Source organism: Parasteatoda tepidariorum, chromosome 8 (assembly GCF_043381705.1).
Source record: "Parasteatoda tepidariorum isolate YZ-2023 chromosome 8, CAS_Ptep_4.0, whole genome shotgun sequence".
Taxonomy (NCBI): Eukaryota; Metazoa; Arthropoda; class Arachnida; order Araneae; family Theridiidae; genus Parasteatoda; species Parasteatoda tepidariorum.
Genome location: NC_092211.1, coordinates 65,499,256 through 65,519,806, shown reverse-complemented (window position 1 = coordinate 65,519,806; position 20,551 = coordinate 65,499,256). Strand labels below are relative to the sequence as shown.

Here is a 20,551-nt window from a genome sequence, read left to right as displayed (position 1 = left end):
TTGTGAAAACTCTTAATTGACTAAGAGAATGGATATCATAATTGAAATCAGCCTTCCCAATCAATATAAATATCAGTCATTACATTACTTTTTTTGCAACACCAATTTTTGAGGCCTGTGTAATTATAAATATGATATTTTTATAATGGGATAACTCTTTAAGCAATAAAACTGCATGTTATTCCATAAAGGTCATCAGTGACATTAAACACAACAGATGTTAAACGAAATTGTCTTGTGATCTGTGACTAACAGACTCGAGATTTTTATTCCTTTCTTCCTAAAACTACCAATCTAATGAAATGTACATTTTGTTTTTAAACTCTGAGTCATTTGGATTTGTTTGCTTGTGGTTTAATAGCCAATTAACCGCATAAGTCTGATAAAATAGAATTTTATCTCTCAGCGTTTCTTTGAAAAGAAAAGCAAATGAAACATTGTATGCATTATTTTTTTTATTATTAGATGTTCCAGAAGTGCGTTTCAAGTAAATAAATTTTTCTAAAATGAATGAGAAGTAACTTTAGCAAAACGTATTATTTACTATGATGTAATATTGATAAAAACAGGGCTGAAAATAAGATGGGGAAATGGAAACAATGGTAGTAAAACCATTGAATTAATAGTACGTTTTCATGATAGTTAAAATAAGTACTTACTATTATTAATTATAAGCTATTTAGTAGCCAATTAATCGTATAAGTCTGAAAAAATAGAATTTTATCTCTCTGCGTTTCTTTGAAGAAAAAAACAGCGATTTAAACATTGTATGCAGTCTTTTTTTATTATTAGATGTTTCAGAAGTGCGTTTCAAGTAAATAATTTTTTCTAAAATGAATGAGAAGTAACTTTAGCAAAACGTATTATTTACTATGATGTAATATTGATAAAAGCAGGGCTGAAAATAAGACAGGAGAGTGGAAATAATGGTAGTAAAACCATTGTATTAATAGTATGTTTTCGTCATGATTAAAATAAGTATTTATTATTCCTAGTTATAAATTAGGTATCACTCTGCTATTTCAAGGGTTAAAAAAACAATTTTACATATGTGTTATAACGGTTTAAAAAAAATATTGGTAGTAATAGATATTTTACTGTAGCTCACCTTAGGAAGTTGTAAATTTCATAAATTCAGTTTGGTCTTAAATAATATTATTTAGAACAGTTTACAGCTTTTCTATAAATATTTCTGTATTAAATTACTCAGTTACGGGTCTTAAACTTTAGGACCATATTATAAAAAAGTTGAATCAGTGACCATAGGTCTGTGAATTGATTTTGTTTCTGCTATACTTAAGACTTCTTTTAAATAAAATTTTACACTTGTCTAGTTTTAGCGAAGGCAGTTGATGATCTTGAAAGTAGAACGAAATTAAAGTTTCTTGCTACTTTAAGGTTAATTTTACTGTTATGCCATACATACACCACATCTATGTTTATTTTAAAAGTACTTCTCATTAACAAGAGTAATGAGCAGTAATTATTAACATTACTGAATATACAATTTATACAATTTGTAGATTTATAAACATTTTTATGCATTTATAAACTCATTCTCTGATTCGACCATTCACTAAAATGCCTTTCAATGATTCGTTAATAAGCGAATTTACTGCTATTTAATGCAGATTCTTTGTTAATACACCGTTCACTGATTCACTTGCAATAAAATATTTATGAAACATATACTATCTTTAAAATAACAATTACAAAATAAACAAAAAATCGCCTCGTATGAAATACAATTATAAACGAAGGGATAATTGTCATAGTAACAGGAAAAGATTAAATTATTATTAGTAATTTTTGGGGAAAATTAGATATTCTCTATCTAGACTAATATAGGTTTATAAAACTTTTTATGAAAATAAATAAAAAGTCAACCTGCAACTTAAATTACAACAGTAATAAAAGTTCAGATAAATCCGATGAAATAAGAAGTTATCAATCCTACGATTAGCAAATTTATAGAGCAAAGAAGTCTTACTTTATAATTTATCAGAAAATCTTTTGATCGCTATTTTAAATATATATATAAAAAACAATATGTAAAATATTTTAAAAATGAATCGATTTTTCTCGCTGTTAACATAAAGTTTACTAGTGAAACGTTTGGTAATTATCTAACATTTACTAATTTTCCTGGAAATTAACATTTCTGTCTTGTTTCTAAAAAGCCTCGTCAAAAATTTTACTGAAATTTCGGTGAAAACTTTATTTAAAATTACATTTTGAGACGAAATAGAAGTATTACATAAAATATTAAAGTACAGATAAGCAAATTCACATTAATTAAGACAGCATTTGACGCACAGGTTCATGTTAACAGTGCACGAGAAAAAAAAAAAGAAAAAACGGAACACTTTGAGTAATTTTTGATTTAATGATCGGAATTTAACGTACTAGGACTTAATATTAGTGGATCAAAGGAGTGACTTCAACTATGTTAATTAGTTAGTAAAGAGGATATTTTAAATTACGAAATCAGACACAAAAACGTACTATCTCTGAAGAAACATACCTTTTTTTCGATGGATTAGGATTCCTGACTCAAAAAATATGCGGGGCGGCCTTAGTCTGCAAAATCTGGTTTTAACTGTTTGGTGAGGAGAACGGTCGAAAATTTTAACCCCTTAATCTTATTTTTAATTTTTTGCATATTTCACCATACCTTGAGAACTTTTAAAGCGAATTTAAAAAAATAATTTGCATACAATTATAAAATGCATTGATACAAAAATAATTTCACGCAAAGAAAATAATTAAGTATTTATTGTTTTTTATTATTTTATTTAATAGTTTTGAATGTTGAAAAATAGTTTTGAATTTTAAGGTATACCAATTTTTATATCATTTTAAAGAATGTAATTATTATGGTAAATGTAGTATGACAAAAAAACAAAAATCAAATGAATGTAAAGAATGTAACAGGGCAAAAAACAAAGTATGAACAAAATCGGTCAAATAGTTAAAGTGAAAGGGAATTTTAAAGATCTGATTTTTTAAACTACAATTTCTTAGAAAGTTTTTCAAAAATCAAAAAAAAAAAAAAAAAAAAANAAAAAAAAAAAAAAAAAAGGCCGAATAGTGTAAAAATAATGAATGAGGGACACATCGACGCATAGCGTTAAAAAATAATTAGAAAAAACATTCCTTAACGATTAATTTTATCTTTGATTAAAAAATAATTTAAAAGTAAAACAAGAAAAGTGATCTGATTTCTTATCTAAAATTCAAAATAATGTTTCATAATTTATTTATTTTTTTTAAAAAACTGCCCATTTAGTATTTTTTATAGGGAATATTGGCGCCAAATTTAAATTAAACTCTTAGAAAACTTTTGACCATGCATGCAGAACATCTAAGAATATATAATTAACAAATTAAAACATTTAAATATATTTTTCAAGTAGACAGTATTTTAAAAAAGGAGAAAATTAATAATTTAATGAATCTGGGTCTCGTTCGACGATCCCGTAAACTGGCACTTTGGGCGTTCGCTTACCTTGGCCCTGCTCCTCCCTCCGACAAACACAAGTATTCTTCAAATTCTCATTGAATTTTTGAGAAAGCCTCAAGTTTTTATGGTAGAGTCTAATCAAATCAACTATATTTTTTACAATAAAAATTTAAGTTCAATAATTATGAAGGTTGATAAAACTAATTATTTATCATTCAAGTATGTTCTTATATCCAATACGTGCGTAGATACGTACGTTTATGTAAATAATTCTTCTCCCTTTCTACTCCATTTTCGAATTTATGTTTAAATATGTATGTTTCTTGCTGTATAACAGAAGGAAAAAGAAATAGAAATCTAAACAAAATAATAAAGTATTTTTCACTTTCAAATTACCGACAAAAATATTTCTTTATAATTTCTAAAACCAGAAAGAGGTTCCACCTCTTTCTGGTTTTCCTCTGGTTCTCTTCTCCATATCGCTCTCCAACTCCCGGAACTGCTTACGTATAGTTCTTTTCAGATCGATCAGTAAACTTTACTCGCTCCACTCATTCCATTCAGAAAAAATACGTTTTTCTTTTATTTAAGATTACATCATAAAAACTGATTTTATGATATGTATAAATGAAAACATAATTAACAAAAAATAAATAATTAAAATATCGTTAATGTTTTATTTTATTAATAATAATGTAATTTTCAAAAAATATAATTAAAAAAAATTATTAAAAGAAATTAATTAAAAAGAAATTTTTTAAAATATGGATTTATTCTTTCTTAAATCAAGGAGCTCATGTCATGACCTTGCTCAGTATCGCTCGCCAACCCCCAAAATTACATACGCAGTTTTTTTCAGCTGCTGCTGCTGTTGTTAATTTACGTCGCACTAGAGCTGCACATTGGGCTATTGGCGACGGTCTGGGAAACATCCCGGAGGATGATCCGAAGACATGCCATCACAATTTTGATCCTCTGCGGAGGNTCTATTTTAATACCTAAGATTTTATGCTTTTATATCCTTTAAACTAATTGTATTAGAGAGAGACTATAACCCCTGTTCGCTATCGCTCATCAACCTTCGAAACTGCTTGCGCAGTCCTTATTAGATCAATTCACAGACTGAGATAGCAAAAAAATGGCAAATACTCAAATTATAATTGCAGTAAATTGATTTTTTTCTGGCATATAAATGCATGACTGTAAAATAATCAATTTATAAATAAAAAAATAAGCATAATAGTTATAAGATTAATTTTTTTTAAAAAAAGAAGCGGGTGCACGACCTCCGTTTCAAGTCTATCATGTAGGCAGCAGAAACGTAACATAAGCGTTCACTCAAATTATTACTCATATGTATACTGAGTGGCAACAGATTAAAGCCACATGACTAATCAGCTGACGCTTTGATTATTTTTATTTCAGCGGTTGTTGTTGAAAAATAAAATATTTTTCAGACTCAGTTCCAGCAACTCTTCTTTATCGTTTGCATTATCTGTTCTATTTATACGATTTTTTTTAACAAAGCAACTAGTCTAAAAGTTCAAAACGTAGCGAGCAACAATATATTTAACATAGCTTTGTTGTACGATTCTTATTGATTTGGTTTTATCTTCAAATAAGTGAAAAGACAGTAAGAAAATATTTATTATTATTTTATTAATAATTCCAAATTATAATCATGTTATGCATTTGTTTAATTTTTTTTTCATATAATTCTTTGTAATCTGTAAGCAAGTGAAAGTTTGTTAAAGCTTGATAAAGTAAAACGTATTTACAATTACTACACCTACTTGTAGATTACTTCAATATTGGCTTTTTATATTTTAGCATTACAAATTCTAATGCAATTCTCTATATCATAATTTATTTAGGATCCAATAATAATGTTAGCCATTATTAAGCAGAACCACGTGATGAATCTTTAATGAGGTATGCTTGATATAAACTAGGACTTGCACAATCAGCATATGGGCATCACGTTTTTTTTTTCTTTCCTTTTTTTATTTTACTTAAGTTTTATTTTTTGTACAATTATATTTCCTTTGATATTTTTTTTTATAATCGTTCTTTGTGTGCCTTTTTATTAATTTTCATCAAGATAAGGAAATTTGGAGTTTAACTGACTTATTTTTTTAATAAATAATATATTTAATAATTATTATATTTAAAAATTATTAGAAAAAAAAGTACACACATTATATAAATAAAAAAATTAATTAAAAATTAGAAAATTAGCAATGATAAGGTATAATTTTGTCATCAGTGCAGGTGATTATACCTGGAAAAATAGTGCTTTCTAATATTGTACTAATGTGGTTATGGCAGGAAAACTGTTTATTAGATTAAATTTTGTTTTCAGTTATGTATTTTTTACTAAATGTATTGTAAAATAAATTATAATTTTGAAAACCAGAATTTTCATATGATTGTTTGTTTTTTTTAACCAAAATTATGAGTTTTTTTTTTTTGGACTGGAAATGTCATTACCTTTAGTAATTTTACATTATAGTAATTTTAACAGAAAATTTTCCAGTGTGCTTTTTCCTGGATAAGAAATTAAATTTCAAAGTCCAATTTCTAAAATTCTAATGACTGTATTTGTTAGCTAAACAAAAGAGAGTTTTTGTTAAAATATATTTTTTTCTTAATTGATTTGAATTTTCTTTAAAAATTTAATGGATTTATTTACAGAATAACAAAGCACTATTGTGATGTGCAAAGAAATGTATCTTAAATACATTTCGTAAAATCATTTATTAAGCACTCAATTGCTACTTCTAAATTATAAATGTCACGCATGTAGGTAAATTAGAAGATGACAAGTACTTATTGGCACATTTGCGCATGAAAATCAAAATATATGCCATTAATGGAGATAGAAATGCTTAAGTAATGGAAATATAAGGAGAGTCTATTAAGTTTTGTTCATTAAAATTCAAGACACAGACGTGAATAATTAAATCTCAGCTTTCTTTTGAACCCTCACTCAGTAAAAGAATAATAGTCACTACTTGAGGATGCAAGCATTTTTTAACCTAAAGGGGAATGTATAATTTTTTTAAAAAAGTAATATTTTAAATATGCGATTCAATCGCCTGATTCAATTGTCAAATGTTCTAATTTTTTTACTCACAGATTTTTTTAAATCTTATTTTTGCATGACCGACCTCCGCCAACTTTCAAAAGCTTTTAAAGTGTATTAGTTATCAGTTAATAGGTCAATGTTAGCTGATGTTTGACAGTGAGTCAAAGGGATAATGTTGCAGTGTTCTCCCTGAGCTATTTTAGAATTGCGACCAGGGCCAGATTCAGGGTTTAAGCTGAGTCTAAAAATTCATTAGCAAAAAAGCTAAAATCTGAAAAAAAGTTTTAGCAAAATGCTAAAATGCCATTAGGCTTATAAAATTACTTTATATCAAACAAGTACTGTAAGTTATCTGACAAAGAATAGCTTAATGTACAAGAATATCAAAAAGAATACCTAAAAAAAAAAAAAACACATTTATTATTTATCAAAACATTTTGGTTTATAATTAACAATCTTCCTTTCTTTCATGTTTGCCCATTTTACAAATGCTTCTTGAAAGTTAAATGCACTTTCAGGGCCCTAAATATTAATCATTAACAAATATATATATCATATATTCTAGCCATTTTTGTTGATCGCTATGCTTCATCTCGTTTGATCACGTTTTTTTCGTGAACGCTAGCGTCATGGTTCTTCTTGCGAAAGATATTTAGATTTTTTCTCCTTGTTTGATCAAGTTTTTTTCATGGATGTTAGCGTCATGGTTTTTCGCGGAAGCTTTTTTTTAATGGAATTTAGTAAAATCCTTTAGCAAAAATGCGAAAATGCTTTGTTGAATTTTAGCATTTTTGAGGGGTCTTTTCGCATTTTGCGAAAAAAAGCTACCGTAGCGGAAACCCTGACCAGATTACCCATTAGGCCAGACTGGGGCCCCCTTGAAATGGATTTTTGGAAAATAAATTAAGAAAAACAATGATTTTTTTTTAATTTTTTCGAAATGTTATGATTATTTTTTAGTTCTAATTTAATAAAATAAAGTAAAATTTAATTTATTTTAATTTTAAATGTGCTTTCTTAAATGAAAAGGTATATAAATACTTTTATGTTTGAATAAAAAAAAATATATGAGAAAAAAATTTAATTTAAGGCCCCCAAAAATTTGAATGGCCTAAGGCCTCGCGTATGCTTAATCCGCTCCCGATTGCGACCCACTCTGCTATTAATTTGCTGTCTGGTTTCTGGGCTTATACTGTAGTAGGCATTTGCATCAAAGTGAAGACAATGATGTGGTATGGGAAAAGGTTTATAATAGTAATTTGCAAGCTTTGATTTGTATCTCTGGAATATGTAAAACAAAAATTGGAAAAGAAATAATTTTTTAAAGTATAAGCTTTTTTTTATTACTGTGAAGTTTTAAACTAATAAAACTTTATTTTGCTTGCATTTTTCAGAATGAATGAAATGAATTTTTCAATTCTTGTTCTTTTTGCTACGTTGTGTGCTGCCACAGCTTATGTTACAGAGTTTGATGTCATTAAAGAAGAATGGAAAGCATTTAAGCTAATGTTTGGTGAGTTTTTTCCAGTTTTAAATTTTATTATGCATTTGATAATTTGTAAATTATTATTTTATGTACTCGATAATTAATAAATTGCTGGTTATGTGGAATTAGAGGACTATTATAAACTAGTCGACTATAAAACTACTCTGTTTAATAAGGACATTTGTTCCAGATCATTAGATAAAAGATTGTATTATAAAATATATAATATTTTTTTACTGCTGTAAACAAGCTTAAAAAAATTTTTTTTTCTTTGTCACAAGACCTATTTTGACGTTTTTCATTTAAAAATTTCTTTTTAAATTTATAATATAATTATATAAAGTGGTTAAATAAGTATATTTAATGAATGATAATACTAAATGTTCACAGTATCTTAGTGTGGCTAGTTTCTTGACAAATTAAGTCATATTTGATCTTATAGTTTTTCTAGTAGAAAAATGTCTCATATTTGCCAATCAGTCATTCTAAAAAATCAATTTTGAATGTCTTCATAACATTTCTTTAATTTAGTTTGTAAAAAAGAATTTTCCGCTTTGAAATATTTTATCCAAAGAGTAATATTGGGTTTGGATAAAGAGTAATGTTTTTGTATAGGAAATTGCAATTGAGAGTTAGGTATGGATGCTTAATATCCACCAAGGAAAAAAAAAAATAATTAAAGAAAATTAGCTACTTTTTTGCAAATCTATGGTATTCTTTTTTAAATTTTTTTTAACACAGTTGCAAGATTTTAAAAGTCGTGTTTTTTAAAAACAACAAGCAAATGTATTAAGTTGTACTTGATTGTTGTTCCTTTTAGTTTAATCGTAAAACTTAAATCTTATACCACAATTCTAAAATTTCAAATGTTTGTTGTGTTGAACAAAAGACTGTTCACAAATATTACAGTAGTGGTTGAGCTGAATTCTTTCTTACGCTTACTTACTATTTTTACAGATGCTAGAGAATCCAATCTTGTATGACTGATTTAAAAATTTTGTACTGTTTGTTTAATTATCAATTCAACAATAACAGAATTTTTGAAATGGTAAAACTTATAACTATAAATCATTTTGTGTAGCTAACCATTTTTCCAGGTAAACAGTTTTGGAATTTTGTGATGAACAGTTGTGAGTAGTCAAGGTGACTGTGGAAAATGGGACTAGTTCATGAAAACATTTACACATACATTAGTAAAATGTTTTTGCATAACCTTTTTGAGCAATCTATCTGTTTATTTTTTTAGGTTAAAATATCTTTGCATTTGAGACTATTAAAGTAACTCTCACACATCTGCTGCTCTTATTCGATATAGATTAACAATTATTATTACATCACTATTACATTATTATTAATATTGCTGTTGAATTGATTTTAAATTCCAAGCAATCTTAGATTTGTAGAAGTTCAAAATGCAATTGATAAAAATAAGCATGAATTGTACACATTTATTTTATTTGCAGCATGTTAAAAAAATGTTAGTAAATAAAATAATGTTTCCCAGATTTTAATATGATTTAAAATTATTTGTTTTAAGTTTAACAACATTTTATGTGTCTGTACTGTTGTGATTTACGTTTTTTTTCTTCTCATGTGTAGAAAAAACATATGAAGAAGCAGAAGATCTATTTAGGATGAAAGTATTTGTGGAAAACAAGCACAAGATTGCTAAACACAACCAGCTATTTTTATCTGGAAAGAAATCCTACCGGCTGCGAATGAATGGTTTTGGAGATTTGGTAACTTTTTTTCATCTTTGAATTAAATTTTTATTGATTTGATTTTCATAAGAATTTGATTATCATAGCATTTATAATATGTTCATATTCTAAACTAGCTACGAAGTTACTATAATTCTGGAAAAAAACAAAACATTATTAACTGTTTAATATCTGTTTTGGGTATTACCAAAAGATATTAAAAAAGGAGATAGCTTACCTCCACCAAAAGGCCGGGAACACTTCGTAATAATCCATAGACTTCTATAAATCATCTAAATAATTGCATTCAATATTAAATTTTATTCACAATTATATGGACACAAAATATTTACAGACACACACAACAAAAAAGAACATGCTTCGCAATCGTAGTTCTAAACAGTTCTCTCTCGAACCAGAGGGTCTGTGTGTGTGGGAAGAGTCGGATTAGCCTTGAGCACGTGATTATCATGCGCTCACTAGATGAAATTAATAAATGGATTAATAAATTTAATTGCAATTTCCAACAGTCTGTTTCCAAACAATCATGTTAATGTAATATCAATACTATAAATGTTATGAAAATTCTGAATATTGCCATAAGTTGAATTAAAAATAACTGTTAGGAAACAATCATCTTAGTAGTAAGCATATTTTAAGTTTGAACTTATAAGGTGTAATTTTATTTGTTTGTATGTTTAACTTTGATATACTTAAATAGTTTTGAATAAATAAAATGACAATTATTGGACATTTTTCTTTGTTAAACATATTTAAAGAAGGTTGGTGAGTATATAATTATAAAATACTCTCATAACAGTGTTGTTACTGCCTTGTTCCTTACATACTGCCTTGTTCCTCAAAGTTAATAGACTTTTTTTTTAAATTTTACTCTTATTTAAGAATAATTTCTAGACAAACTCTTTTTAAATGGTTTTGCTTAATTTTTCAAAATTCTGGTAGTACTACAAAGTTTTTTTTTTTTTTAAATATTTTTTTTAATTCATAAGAGATATAACTATAAAAAACAAATATTTATTATAATTTTTTATTTTCTAAGCTAAAAAGTAAGAATCATAACATTTTAAAAAATATATATAAAGTTGCAGTCATTTTTTTTTCCCAATACAGTACAGTTTACTGTATCTAAGGAAGAATTTAGGATACAATAAAATTAAGTTTTCATCATCTGTATTTTCTACAGCGTTAAAAAAATGTTCAAAAAGATTTTGTAATGAATCTACAGTGCTGGAAAATATTGCTACCATTAGGAGAACGGTTCCTTCTTCTGAGTCACTTCATTCAGTTGATTTTTCTTACACTTTTAGCACTTTTCACAACATTTTTGATGGAGAGTAAAATCTCTGATCATTGATTTCTCAATGATTATTTACCCACAGTCCTGTTTTCAAAAATGTGTATATTTTAAAATCTGAGAAAAAAAATATCATCGCTCATTAGTATGCACTCTAATTTATTACATCCTGCTGAACTAAAGACTCTATGTCCTCAAAAATTTCAGAATTTTGTTAAATCCAGAATCGTTACAATTGAATCTTACTGCATTGCAATTTTTATACATTTTTAATTACAATACAAGTACATATATTACATATAGTACATACATATATTAATTTTTTATATAGCTTCACCATGAATTTGTGAGAAAAGTCAATGGTTTTCAACGAAACTACAATGAAAGTTTAGCATCTGGCTCTACTTATCTTTCTCCTGCTAATGTTGTAGCACCAAAGCAAGTAAATTGGACTGCTGAAGGATATGTCACTCCTGTTAAGAATCAGGGTCAATGTGGTTCATGCTGGTCCTTCAGTGCTGTAAGTAATACCAATTTAAAAAATTCATACTGTTGTAAAGAAAATGTTCTAACAATTTATAATTGCCTGCTCTTTAACTAATATAGTATTAATTTCGGATCATTATTTTTAGTAAATAAGAACTAAAAAGCAATAAAGAGAAGACTAAAAGACCATATTTTAAGTACAGCCAAACCCCGCTATAGTGAACCTTCAAGGGACCAGAATTTCGGTTCACTATAACCGGAAGTTCACTATATCTGGTCTGCAAACAATTTTAACTAATGGTTCCGAACTCCTTCTTTTTGTTATACATTATTGAAATAAATGACCAATAAAATGAAATATAGAAATGACTGAAAAATAATACGTAGTTACAAAAAATGTGTAACTTGCTTTTATTTTTTATTACTGTTCGTCTTGTGTACGAAGATAATTAGCTTTAGCTGATGCAGGGAAAAATTTGTTAGTACATCAGCCTGGGTTGGCCTTTGTTTAGGTTGAGAACTGAGAAAAGTGGGATAAAAGAAGCAAACAAGAAAAAATGCTTATGGCTACATTCCACTCTATAACTGGTTTTAAAAATCAGTATAAGTATTTGTTTTAAAGTAGACATTTCAAAGTTATTTTTAAAAAATGAAGGGGAAAAAAATCAGTCAAAGACAGAAAAAAGTTCATAATATCCAATTTCCTCACTTTTTTAGTTCACTATAGCGGGGTTTGACTGTAGTAATTGTAAATTTTTTATACTATTCAATTAAAAGAAAAATATTCTGTGAGTATTAATTTATCTGGACCTTAGACTTGAACAATTTAACAAACATGATTATGTCAATTATGAGACTTAAATATATTTAATTTTTAAAAAATCTCATATAAATTTAAAAATAAGAAAGATTATATATTTTTAAAAAAAATTTTTTGATTTTTATCAAACCTGAAGAAGCACTGAGATTTTTCTGAACTAATTCTCCTACTTTAATCCTATGGCACACATTGTGAAATTTTAAGAAATAAGATATTTTTTCATTAAATACTCGTAAAAAAGTATGAATATTTTAAAATGAAATTTTAAATTACCTCTACTATTTTATGTTTACTTTTCAGACTGGTGCCCTTGAAGGTCAACATTTTCGTAAAACAGGAAAACTTGTTTCATTAAGTGAGCAAAATCTGATTGATTGCTCTGGCAAGTTTGGCAATGAGGGATGCAACGGTGGTCTCATGGATCAAGCGTTTGATTACATTAAAGAGAATAAAGGGATAGATACTGAAGAAGCTTACCCATACAAACACAAAGTAATTATGACTCTATTGTCAAATAATATTATTCTCCTTCTCCATGTATAAAAGGTTTCCGTGTTTTGTTTTTAAATAATTTGGATAATCCAAGAACTTTCACCCACAGAACATTTTTTAATGCTCTGTGAGTGAAATTTTTATGTTATTACATATTGTTTTACATTTTGACCCATTCCCTCTTTTAAAATGAAGATTTTTAGATTGTATTTGTACTATTATGTTGTATTTTAAAAAATTTTACAGATTGTTTAAATTTCTTTTCACTTAAAACAGAAAAAATTTTAAAAGAATTTTTTAGTAATTTTCCTATTTACTTTATGAATTTCAGAGGTTATAGTTTTAATCTTTTAATGGATTTCAGCTCTTTCAATAGAAATTGGAATGTAATTTAAAAAAAGTATTAAATAGTCAGTAAATAGTGACCTATAATTCAAACTGTGACAAATTCATTTTTCCTTGTTTTTCACAATGTGCATTATCTTCAGCTGTGCTGCATAAAACTAAAAAAAAGAAATTATAGTAACTAAAATAATTTGTTAGATGGGAGTTCACTTTCAGAATAGTATTTAAGAGAAAACTGTGCTTTATTATCTAATCATGAAAATTTTATAATGTAGTGAGATTGTTTGCCATTTTATTTTTTAAGCAATCATAAGTCTAGTATATTAATTAACATCTTCTAATTTTGACCAAATTATTATCTTTTAAGTATAAATATCTGTATTTTTTTATTTTTTATATCCTTTTAAAATTTAAGATATGTCTTCTTATTATAAAACATATGGTCTTGAGAATTTTTGCTATATTTACTCCTGATGTCATGTTAGCAAAGTTTAAAAATTTGTGTAAGATTCAAAGTAGCTAAAAAATAAAAATGAGACTAGTGATTTATGAGTTGATATATCAAAACCCTAAATTTTAAAATATTTTTTAAACCTATTTTTTTCTGTTTGAAAAGTTTTTTTATTACAAAAATTAAGTAATGAAAAGTAGTGCTTATTCAGGAACCTCTTTATGTTTCGATGTTTTCTCAAATTTTCAAAAAGTAAATCATGAATTGAAAGCAAAATTATCCCTACTAAGTAATTTTGCTGTTTTTTATTTTTGGTCACTTTACTATTTTGACTAAATTTTTTTCTTCTTCGAATCAACATCTTTTTAAAAGGCTTATAATGAACCAAAGCCATTCCTGCTTTCATTTTCATTTATAAAATTAGAGTGAATTTTTCTTTGATTTAATATTCTATAGCTTAATCTTTTTTTGCAGCAAGGTAGATGCCACTACAAGAAGCAAAACAAGGGAGCTACAGACACAGGATTTGTGGATCTTCCCTCTGGAGATGAGACTAAACTGATGGAAGCTGTAGCAACAATTGGTCCTATTTCTGTGGCAATTGATGCCAGTCAGGAATCATTCCAGTTTTACTCTGAAGGTAAGAAGCATTCATTAATGTTGATTATTTTATCGATATACTCATTTTTTTAAAAATTATCTTTAAAAGTGAAAGTATCTAAGAAAATTGTGGGGAGAGTACATATCAACAATGTCAACCTTCATCAATGAAACGGTACCCCAACAACATAGAATCGAGTTAACATGTCTTATATAATAGTTAATTGGAATTGTATTTTTGTCGTAGTAAACACACTACAGTACTCCCCCAGCAGAATTAAAGCTGTGCTAGAATTCGGCGAATGGATACCAGTTGTTGATTCATTGCTGTTTTGTGAAAAGTGGGGAGAGCTGCATTAAGATCACAGTGGTACTTTTGACAGCTGTATTAAGTTCAGGATCCTGGTCACTCCTGTGTTGCCTTTAGCGGTAGAGAGTTTACAGTTGTGTGATGACTTGAGTAATAACAGTGCAAAGAGGTGAGGTGGATATAGTCGCTGTCACAAGTAGCAAGTTAACTGTTCAATGTGGACCATTCGTCAAAGTAGGGATGTTCAGATCGCAGTGGGAGTTTATGTCTTGGTTGGAATATTAGCATCACGTCTGAAGGTTACCGATGTAGAGTCAGATATTGACAATGTCAACCTTCATCTGTGAAAATGTACTCCAAGGAAGAATCGAGTTAGCAAGTCTTATATACTAGTGAATTGGAATTGTATTTTTGTAGTGGTAGACACACTAAAAAAATTATTTTAATTTTAATACAATTAAACTCCAAGCCATCGTTTTCTCATCTTTCATTTTCCTGCGTGTATCTTCCTGTTTTAACATGTCTGTCACAAATACTATTTTTATAATGTTATTAACACCCGTTTAGAAACTTGCAGATTCTAGCATCTATTGTTCAGAAATTCTACCAACATTTAAAAGAAAATTAAAGTTATTTCATTTTAAGATGAAAAAATATAACTCCTAATGCTAATGATGAAGAAGAGAGTATAGAGTTTGTTACATTTCAGAGAAAGCACCTCAAACATTGTGTTTGTTCTCTATGAATCAGTTGATTGGAATGTTGAAACTTGCGTTTGTGTCAGTTCAAGGAATTGTTGCATAAGCTAAATAATTGCAAAGTGACACTGGTAAAGATAGGGAAACAGGACCTCAACCAGTACTCTGATTTGCGAAAGTCTCAAAGCCTTTGAAACTATTATAAATTTTCTGTGTTCTTACAAATTAACTGAAAATGAACAGCTACCTGTTGCAAATGTTGAAAATTTATTATTTATGCTGGAAAAAAAATTTCAAACTAAATTTTCCAAATATTTTAATCCTTAAGTATTTTAAGTTCACTTACAACAGGTACAATTATAATATTAATTATGCATATAATTATTTTTAATTTAATTTGTTGTAAGTATTACAGTTATTAGAATGATAAAAATAATGAAGGATTCGATGATTTGACTTGATTATACTCTGCAGTTGACAGAGTTAGTCCTGTACTGCTTACATGGCGACATAGGTCCATTAAGAGTCATTGGAATAAATATGTTAATAAATTTTTTGTAAATAGTTTATAGTAAGTAACTTTTTACAATTAAAATATTTTATACTTATCATAAATTATGAATTTCAAGTCATTATCTCATATTTGTTGAAAATTTGTACTTGAATTAAGTTAAACTATTTTTTATGTTTTATTATGTAATTTAGAGTACATTTTGATCAAAATTAACTGTTTCAGGATAAGCATTAATTATATTACAAAAATTTGAAGGTAGGCGAAATGTAAAACCTGTTTTGTTAGTCTTTAAAAATAAGAAGCATTTGTGTAGCAATGAACTTGCCTAATTTTTTCAGGGTACTCCCATTTTTATTGCTAAAATGGTGGGTTTAATATTAAAATTTTTTATGCTTTGCTAATCTTAAATATTTGTTGCTCGTGTCAGCATTGAAAGTTAAATAATAGAGGAAGGTATGAATAAAATTAACTTCTTTCCCTCCTGATTTTTATCCTCTGAAAATATTCCTATTTTATTTTTTTAATTTTTCATTCTTTGGTGAAAATTTTTTATTAATTTGAAATGTTTATCTGTTATAATTATTAGCATTAATCATTTTTAAATTTAAATTCTATGCACAATCAAAGATTAGACATGGTTAAAACAAAGAAAAATTCAATTTTAGAAAATGGCAATATAATTTATTTTAATTCAAGTCATGCTTTCTTTTGATACATTAAAAAAAAAAGAAGTTAAAATTAGTAAGTGTCCAAATTTTTTACTCATGTCAGTTTTAACTCCCAGAAAAAATCTAAGAATCATCACTTGTTAGTAATTGTATAAACATTATTATGCCTATCTTAATTTTATTGCATGCAATGTTTTTGTTTGAAATTCAATTAATTTTCTTGTGGGCATAACTTTAATTTTTTTTATTGAGTTTAAATGAGATAGTGACATTTTTTAGGAACATATTTATATCCTATTGATAATTAAATTTTATTTTTAACAGGTGTCTACAATGAGCCACAGTGTAGTAGTGAACAATTGGATCATGGTGTTTTGTGTACTGGATATAGTGTGTCTGAATCTGGTGAAGATTACTGGATTGTAAAGAATAGGTATATAATTATTGTTAAGAAAATATTATAGTTCAAAATATAGAGAAAAGTAATATAATAAAAGGAAATTATCTCTGTCTATAATATTTTAAATATTTTACAATTGTGGTCATGAAATTTGTATTGTGTAAAAAAATCTGCTGATCTATGCCCCATGCTTTCCATGTTTGCAGCTATGTTTATATAATTTTTTTTCCCATTTAAGCTATATTTCATTGATATAGTATGATAAACGCAAATTCTATTTCCCTTTGGAAGAATTTAAAAATTAATGCTTTCTTTTAAAAAAGGTACAGGTCTCCTGAAATTTTTGAAATTATCACAAATGAAAAAAATGAGAAAAAATTTATGTATTAGAATAATACTTTACTGGGCTCATGATTAGTATTTAAAGAATTGAATAGTTGATAGAATTGTTTTATTATTATTTTACTAATTTTTAAGGGTTTTTTTTTAAGAAGGGATATTTTATATGACGAAATTAATTTTCAAGAAAACTTAAGAATCTAAGTATGTAAAAAAATCTTAGTATAATAAAATCTAAGTATATTTTTATTATTTGCATAACTCTAAATTATGAAATATTATACATTCAAAAATATGTTTTAAATGACACTTAATCATTTTAAAAATATTTGATCTTTACACGTCGATATCCACGGCAACGAGTTGGCTGACACTCTTGCAAAGAAGGGACTAGACCATCCAGCATCAAAGAAATGGAAAAGAAGAATGTTCTCAGAATTCAGCAAATTTTCTTTTTAGGTAATATAAAATTTATTTATATTACTTGCATCATTAAATCTATGATATNTTTTAAGGTTTTTTTTTTTAAAGAAGGGATATTTTATATGAAGAAATTAATTTTCAAGAAAACTTAAGAATCTAAGTATGTAAAAAAATCTTAGTATAATAAAATCTAAGTATATTTTTATTATTTGCATAACTTTAAATTATGAAATATTATACATTCAAAAAAATGTTTTAAATGACACTTAATCATTTGAAATATTTTACTATTTAGTTGTTGATAGGTTGATGTACAATTAGTAAATGTGTGAGCTCTGTTGTTTTTATTTTAAAATGTTAACCATGGAAAAGTGTTGCATTATTCTTGCTAAAGGATTAGTGACTCAGTTATAATTATTTTAAGCATGTATTCTTTCTTTCTCATTTTATTAGAGTCTCTAATTTTAACATATCTATATAAATACAATTAACGTATATTTAATTTATATAATAAAATAAATATTTTATTTCCTATGACATTAAAATTAATTAATCTTGTTAGATTAATTGATTAAGATCTTGTTGGAATAAGAGAGTGTATATTTAAAGAAACTTTAATTGGTAGACTAATTTGAATTATTGTAGAAAGTTTGTTTTTTGCTTTTGCATAATTTTGGGGTGGCTTGTTTGTCTTCTCATAGCTGCTAACTTTACAGGATTTTGCCTTGGTTAAATTAAAAATTCTCCTGGTTCTTACATGGAGGAAATTTCCAGCTCTAAAAAAATTCCATAACAATACAGTTTTTTTTCACTGTTTTTCGTTTGTTTATCTATTTAAATTAGTATAACTTTTAAATAATGAAGTCAGTCAAACTTATAATGAATAATTTTCAGTTTTTTGTTTTTCATTTAAATGCTCAAAAATTTGTACTTTTTTTTATTTATTCAGAACTTTTTATTTAAAAAAAAAAAAATTGACTATCTAAAATGAATTTAATATCTATTTATTATTACTCAAAATTATAAACTAAACAATATTATAAAGCCTGTCACAAATAGGAAATATTGAAGCCACTTTAATTCTTATACACTAGCAGCTATGCCATATTTTACTGTTTCTTTTATTTAATTTTATTAATTACTCCTTTTCTTTTCAGTTGGGGTGAAAAATGGGGAGAGAGCGGATATATCAAAATGGCCAGGAACAAAAACAATCAATGTGGAATAGCAACTCAAGCTAGCTATCCATTAGTATAAGACGTTACGTCTGAGATTATTTTAACATGAGCTGTTTTGTACTTTTTATTTTTTAATTTACTAAGAAAAATACTTAGTTTATTCTTAAGGTTGTTTTTAATTTTTGCATTTAATGTATGCTCATTTTTACTTTTTATTTTTTTTAAAGAAACATTTTTGTACCTGTGTTCTTTCATTTGTCGATGTGAATCTCATCTTACAATTTAAGCTGTTTGATTTAATAAAAAATCATTTTCTTACCTGATGGTTTTATTTTATACTGTTGTTATAACATTTGTTTTACTCTCTTAGCAACTGAAGAAAAAATGATGTTTATCAATTGAGTTAACAGAAACCTGGGGTTCTTTTTAAAAAAAAAAAAAAAAAAAAAAAAAAAAAACATTATGATTCATGATAGCTCTACATTTAATCCAATCACATGGCTTGGAAATTCTGAAACATTTTATTATATTAATAATAAGTAATAAATTTAAATATTATTAAACTATATGGTATACAAATTGTTTAATTTGCACCTTTTAAGAAGTAGGATGACTAAAGGTGTTATACTAAACTCATCGCAACATATTAAATGTTAAAATTGTGATTAAAAGTACTAAAATGTGAAATAGTTTCAATTGTTAGAGCTTTTCATGGTCTTGTATTCTCTTTCAGTTAGCAATAATACTCAAGCAATTGCAGTGGTGCTTTCGATAAAGTCTGTGGACGATATGCTAAAATATTATGTGCAGCAAAAAGTTATCACTAATGATGCAATCCCATTTCTAAGAGCCAACCTTGTGTTTGGCGCAGCAAGTCCTTTTTGCATCTTATGCCATTAAACCATTCTTTCAATTTTTAAGAGTGCTCAAACAATTTTTTTTATACATCTAAATATGAAGTTTTCTAGGATAGCCCTAAATTAGAAAATTGAATTGGGCATAACAAATACTCAAGGTCCACAATATACAGAATGTTTTAAAAAAATCTAGCTTCAAAGTAAGAATTCTGCATTTGGTTAATTGGTTAAATTACACTATTTCTAATGGTAAAATTATTGTTTGAATTAAACTATATATTAGGTTTTAAATCACAGTTGAATGTAAACAGTGAGTAACCTCTCCCCACCTAAATAGGATATTCGCAGATGTTCCACAGCAAAGAAAAACCTGTTGCACGAGAACCCTAGCAAATTCAAATATGGGCTCATCGGCACATAGCTCTGAGTCACAGACTAGCATCACAAATTAAGTTGAAGAAAAAGACGAGGGCATGGTCTGCAGACAATTTGGTCAACTACAGCAGAGCACCAACTACATTGCAACCCAAGAGCAAATTTAATTGAACACCACAAATAAAATTTGTAAATTAGTTTGCTGAAGTCTTTGGTCAATCTCAACATTAAAAATTGTTAATTCAGAATGTGGTAAAATAATGTAGAATTCTATTTTTGAACTTGGTTAGTATATTTAGCAACAAAAACACAAAGTCAGCACATTGAAAGTCACTTTAAAGTAATCATAATTGTCATATCAGCCTAGTGTTAAATGAATAGTATTTTTCGTATTTAGCAGTTTTCAAATAAGCATCAAAGTAAGTGTTGGGTGAAATTCTTTCTGTATAAGAATAATATTTAGTTTTAATGCAGTTTTAACTAATAAGTATAGGTTTTTGCATATTTAATCATTAAATACTAATTGTAATTTTATTAATTATA

The 20,551-nt window shown here is 26.9% G+C and overlaps 1 protein-coding gene across 1 annotated transcript; it reads left to right on the top strand.

Moving 5' to 3' along the window:
- Window positions 1-4,815: 4,815 nt before the first annotated feature.
- LOC107439311 (cathepsin L) lies at window positions 4,816-19,094 on the top strand. Its single transcript, XM_043043568.2, has 8 exons — window positions 4,816-5,096; window positions 7,946-8,064; window positions 9,637-9,776; window positions 11,384-11,572; window positions 12,659-12,850; window positions 14,121-14,286; window positions 16,761-16,869; window positions 18,756-19,094. The coding sequence occupies exons 2-8, from the start codon at window positions 7,947-7,949 to the stop codon at window positions 18,853-18,855; spliced, it is 1,014 nt and encodes a 337-aa protein (XP_042899502.1). The 5' UTR covers window positions 4,816-5,096; window position 7,946; the 3' UTR covers window positions 18,856-19,094.
- Window positions 19,095-20,551: the final 1,457 nt, after the last annotated feature.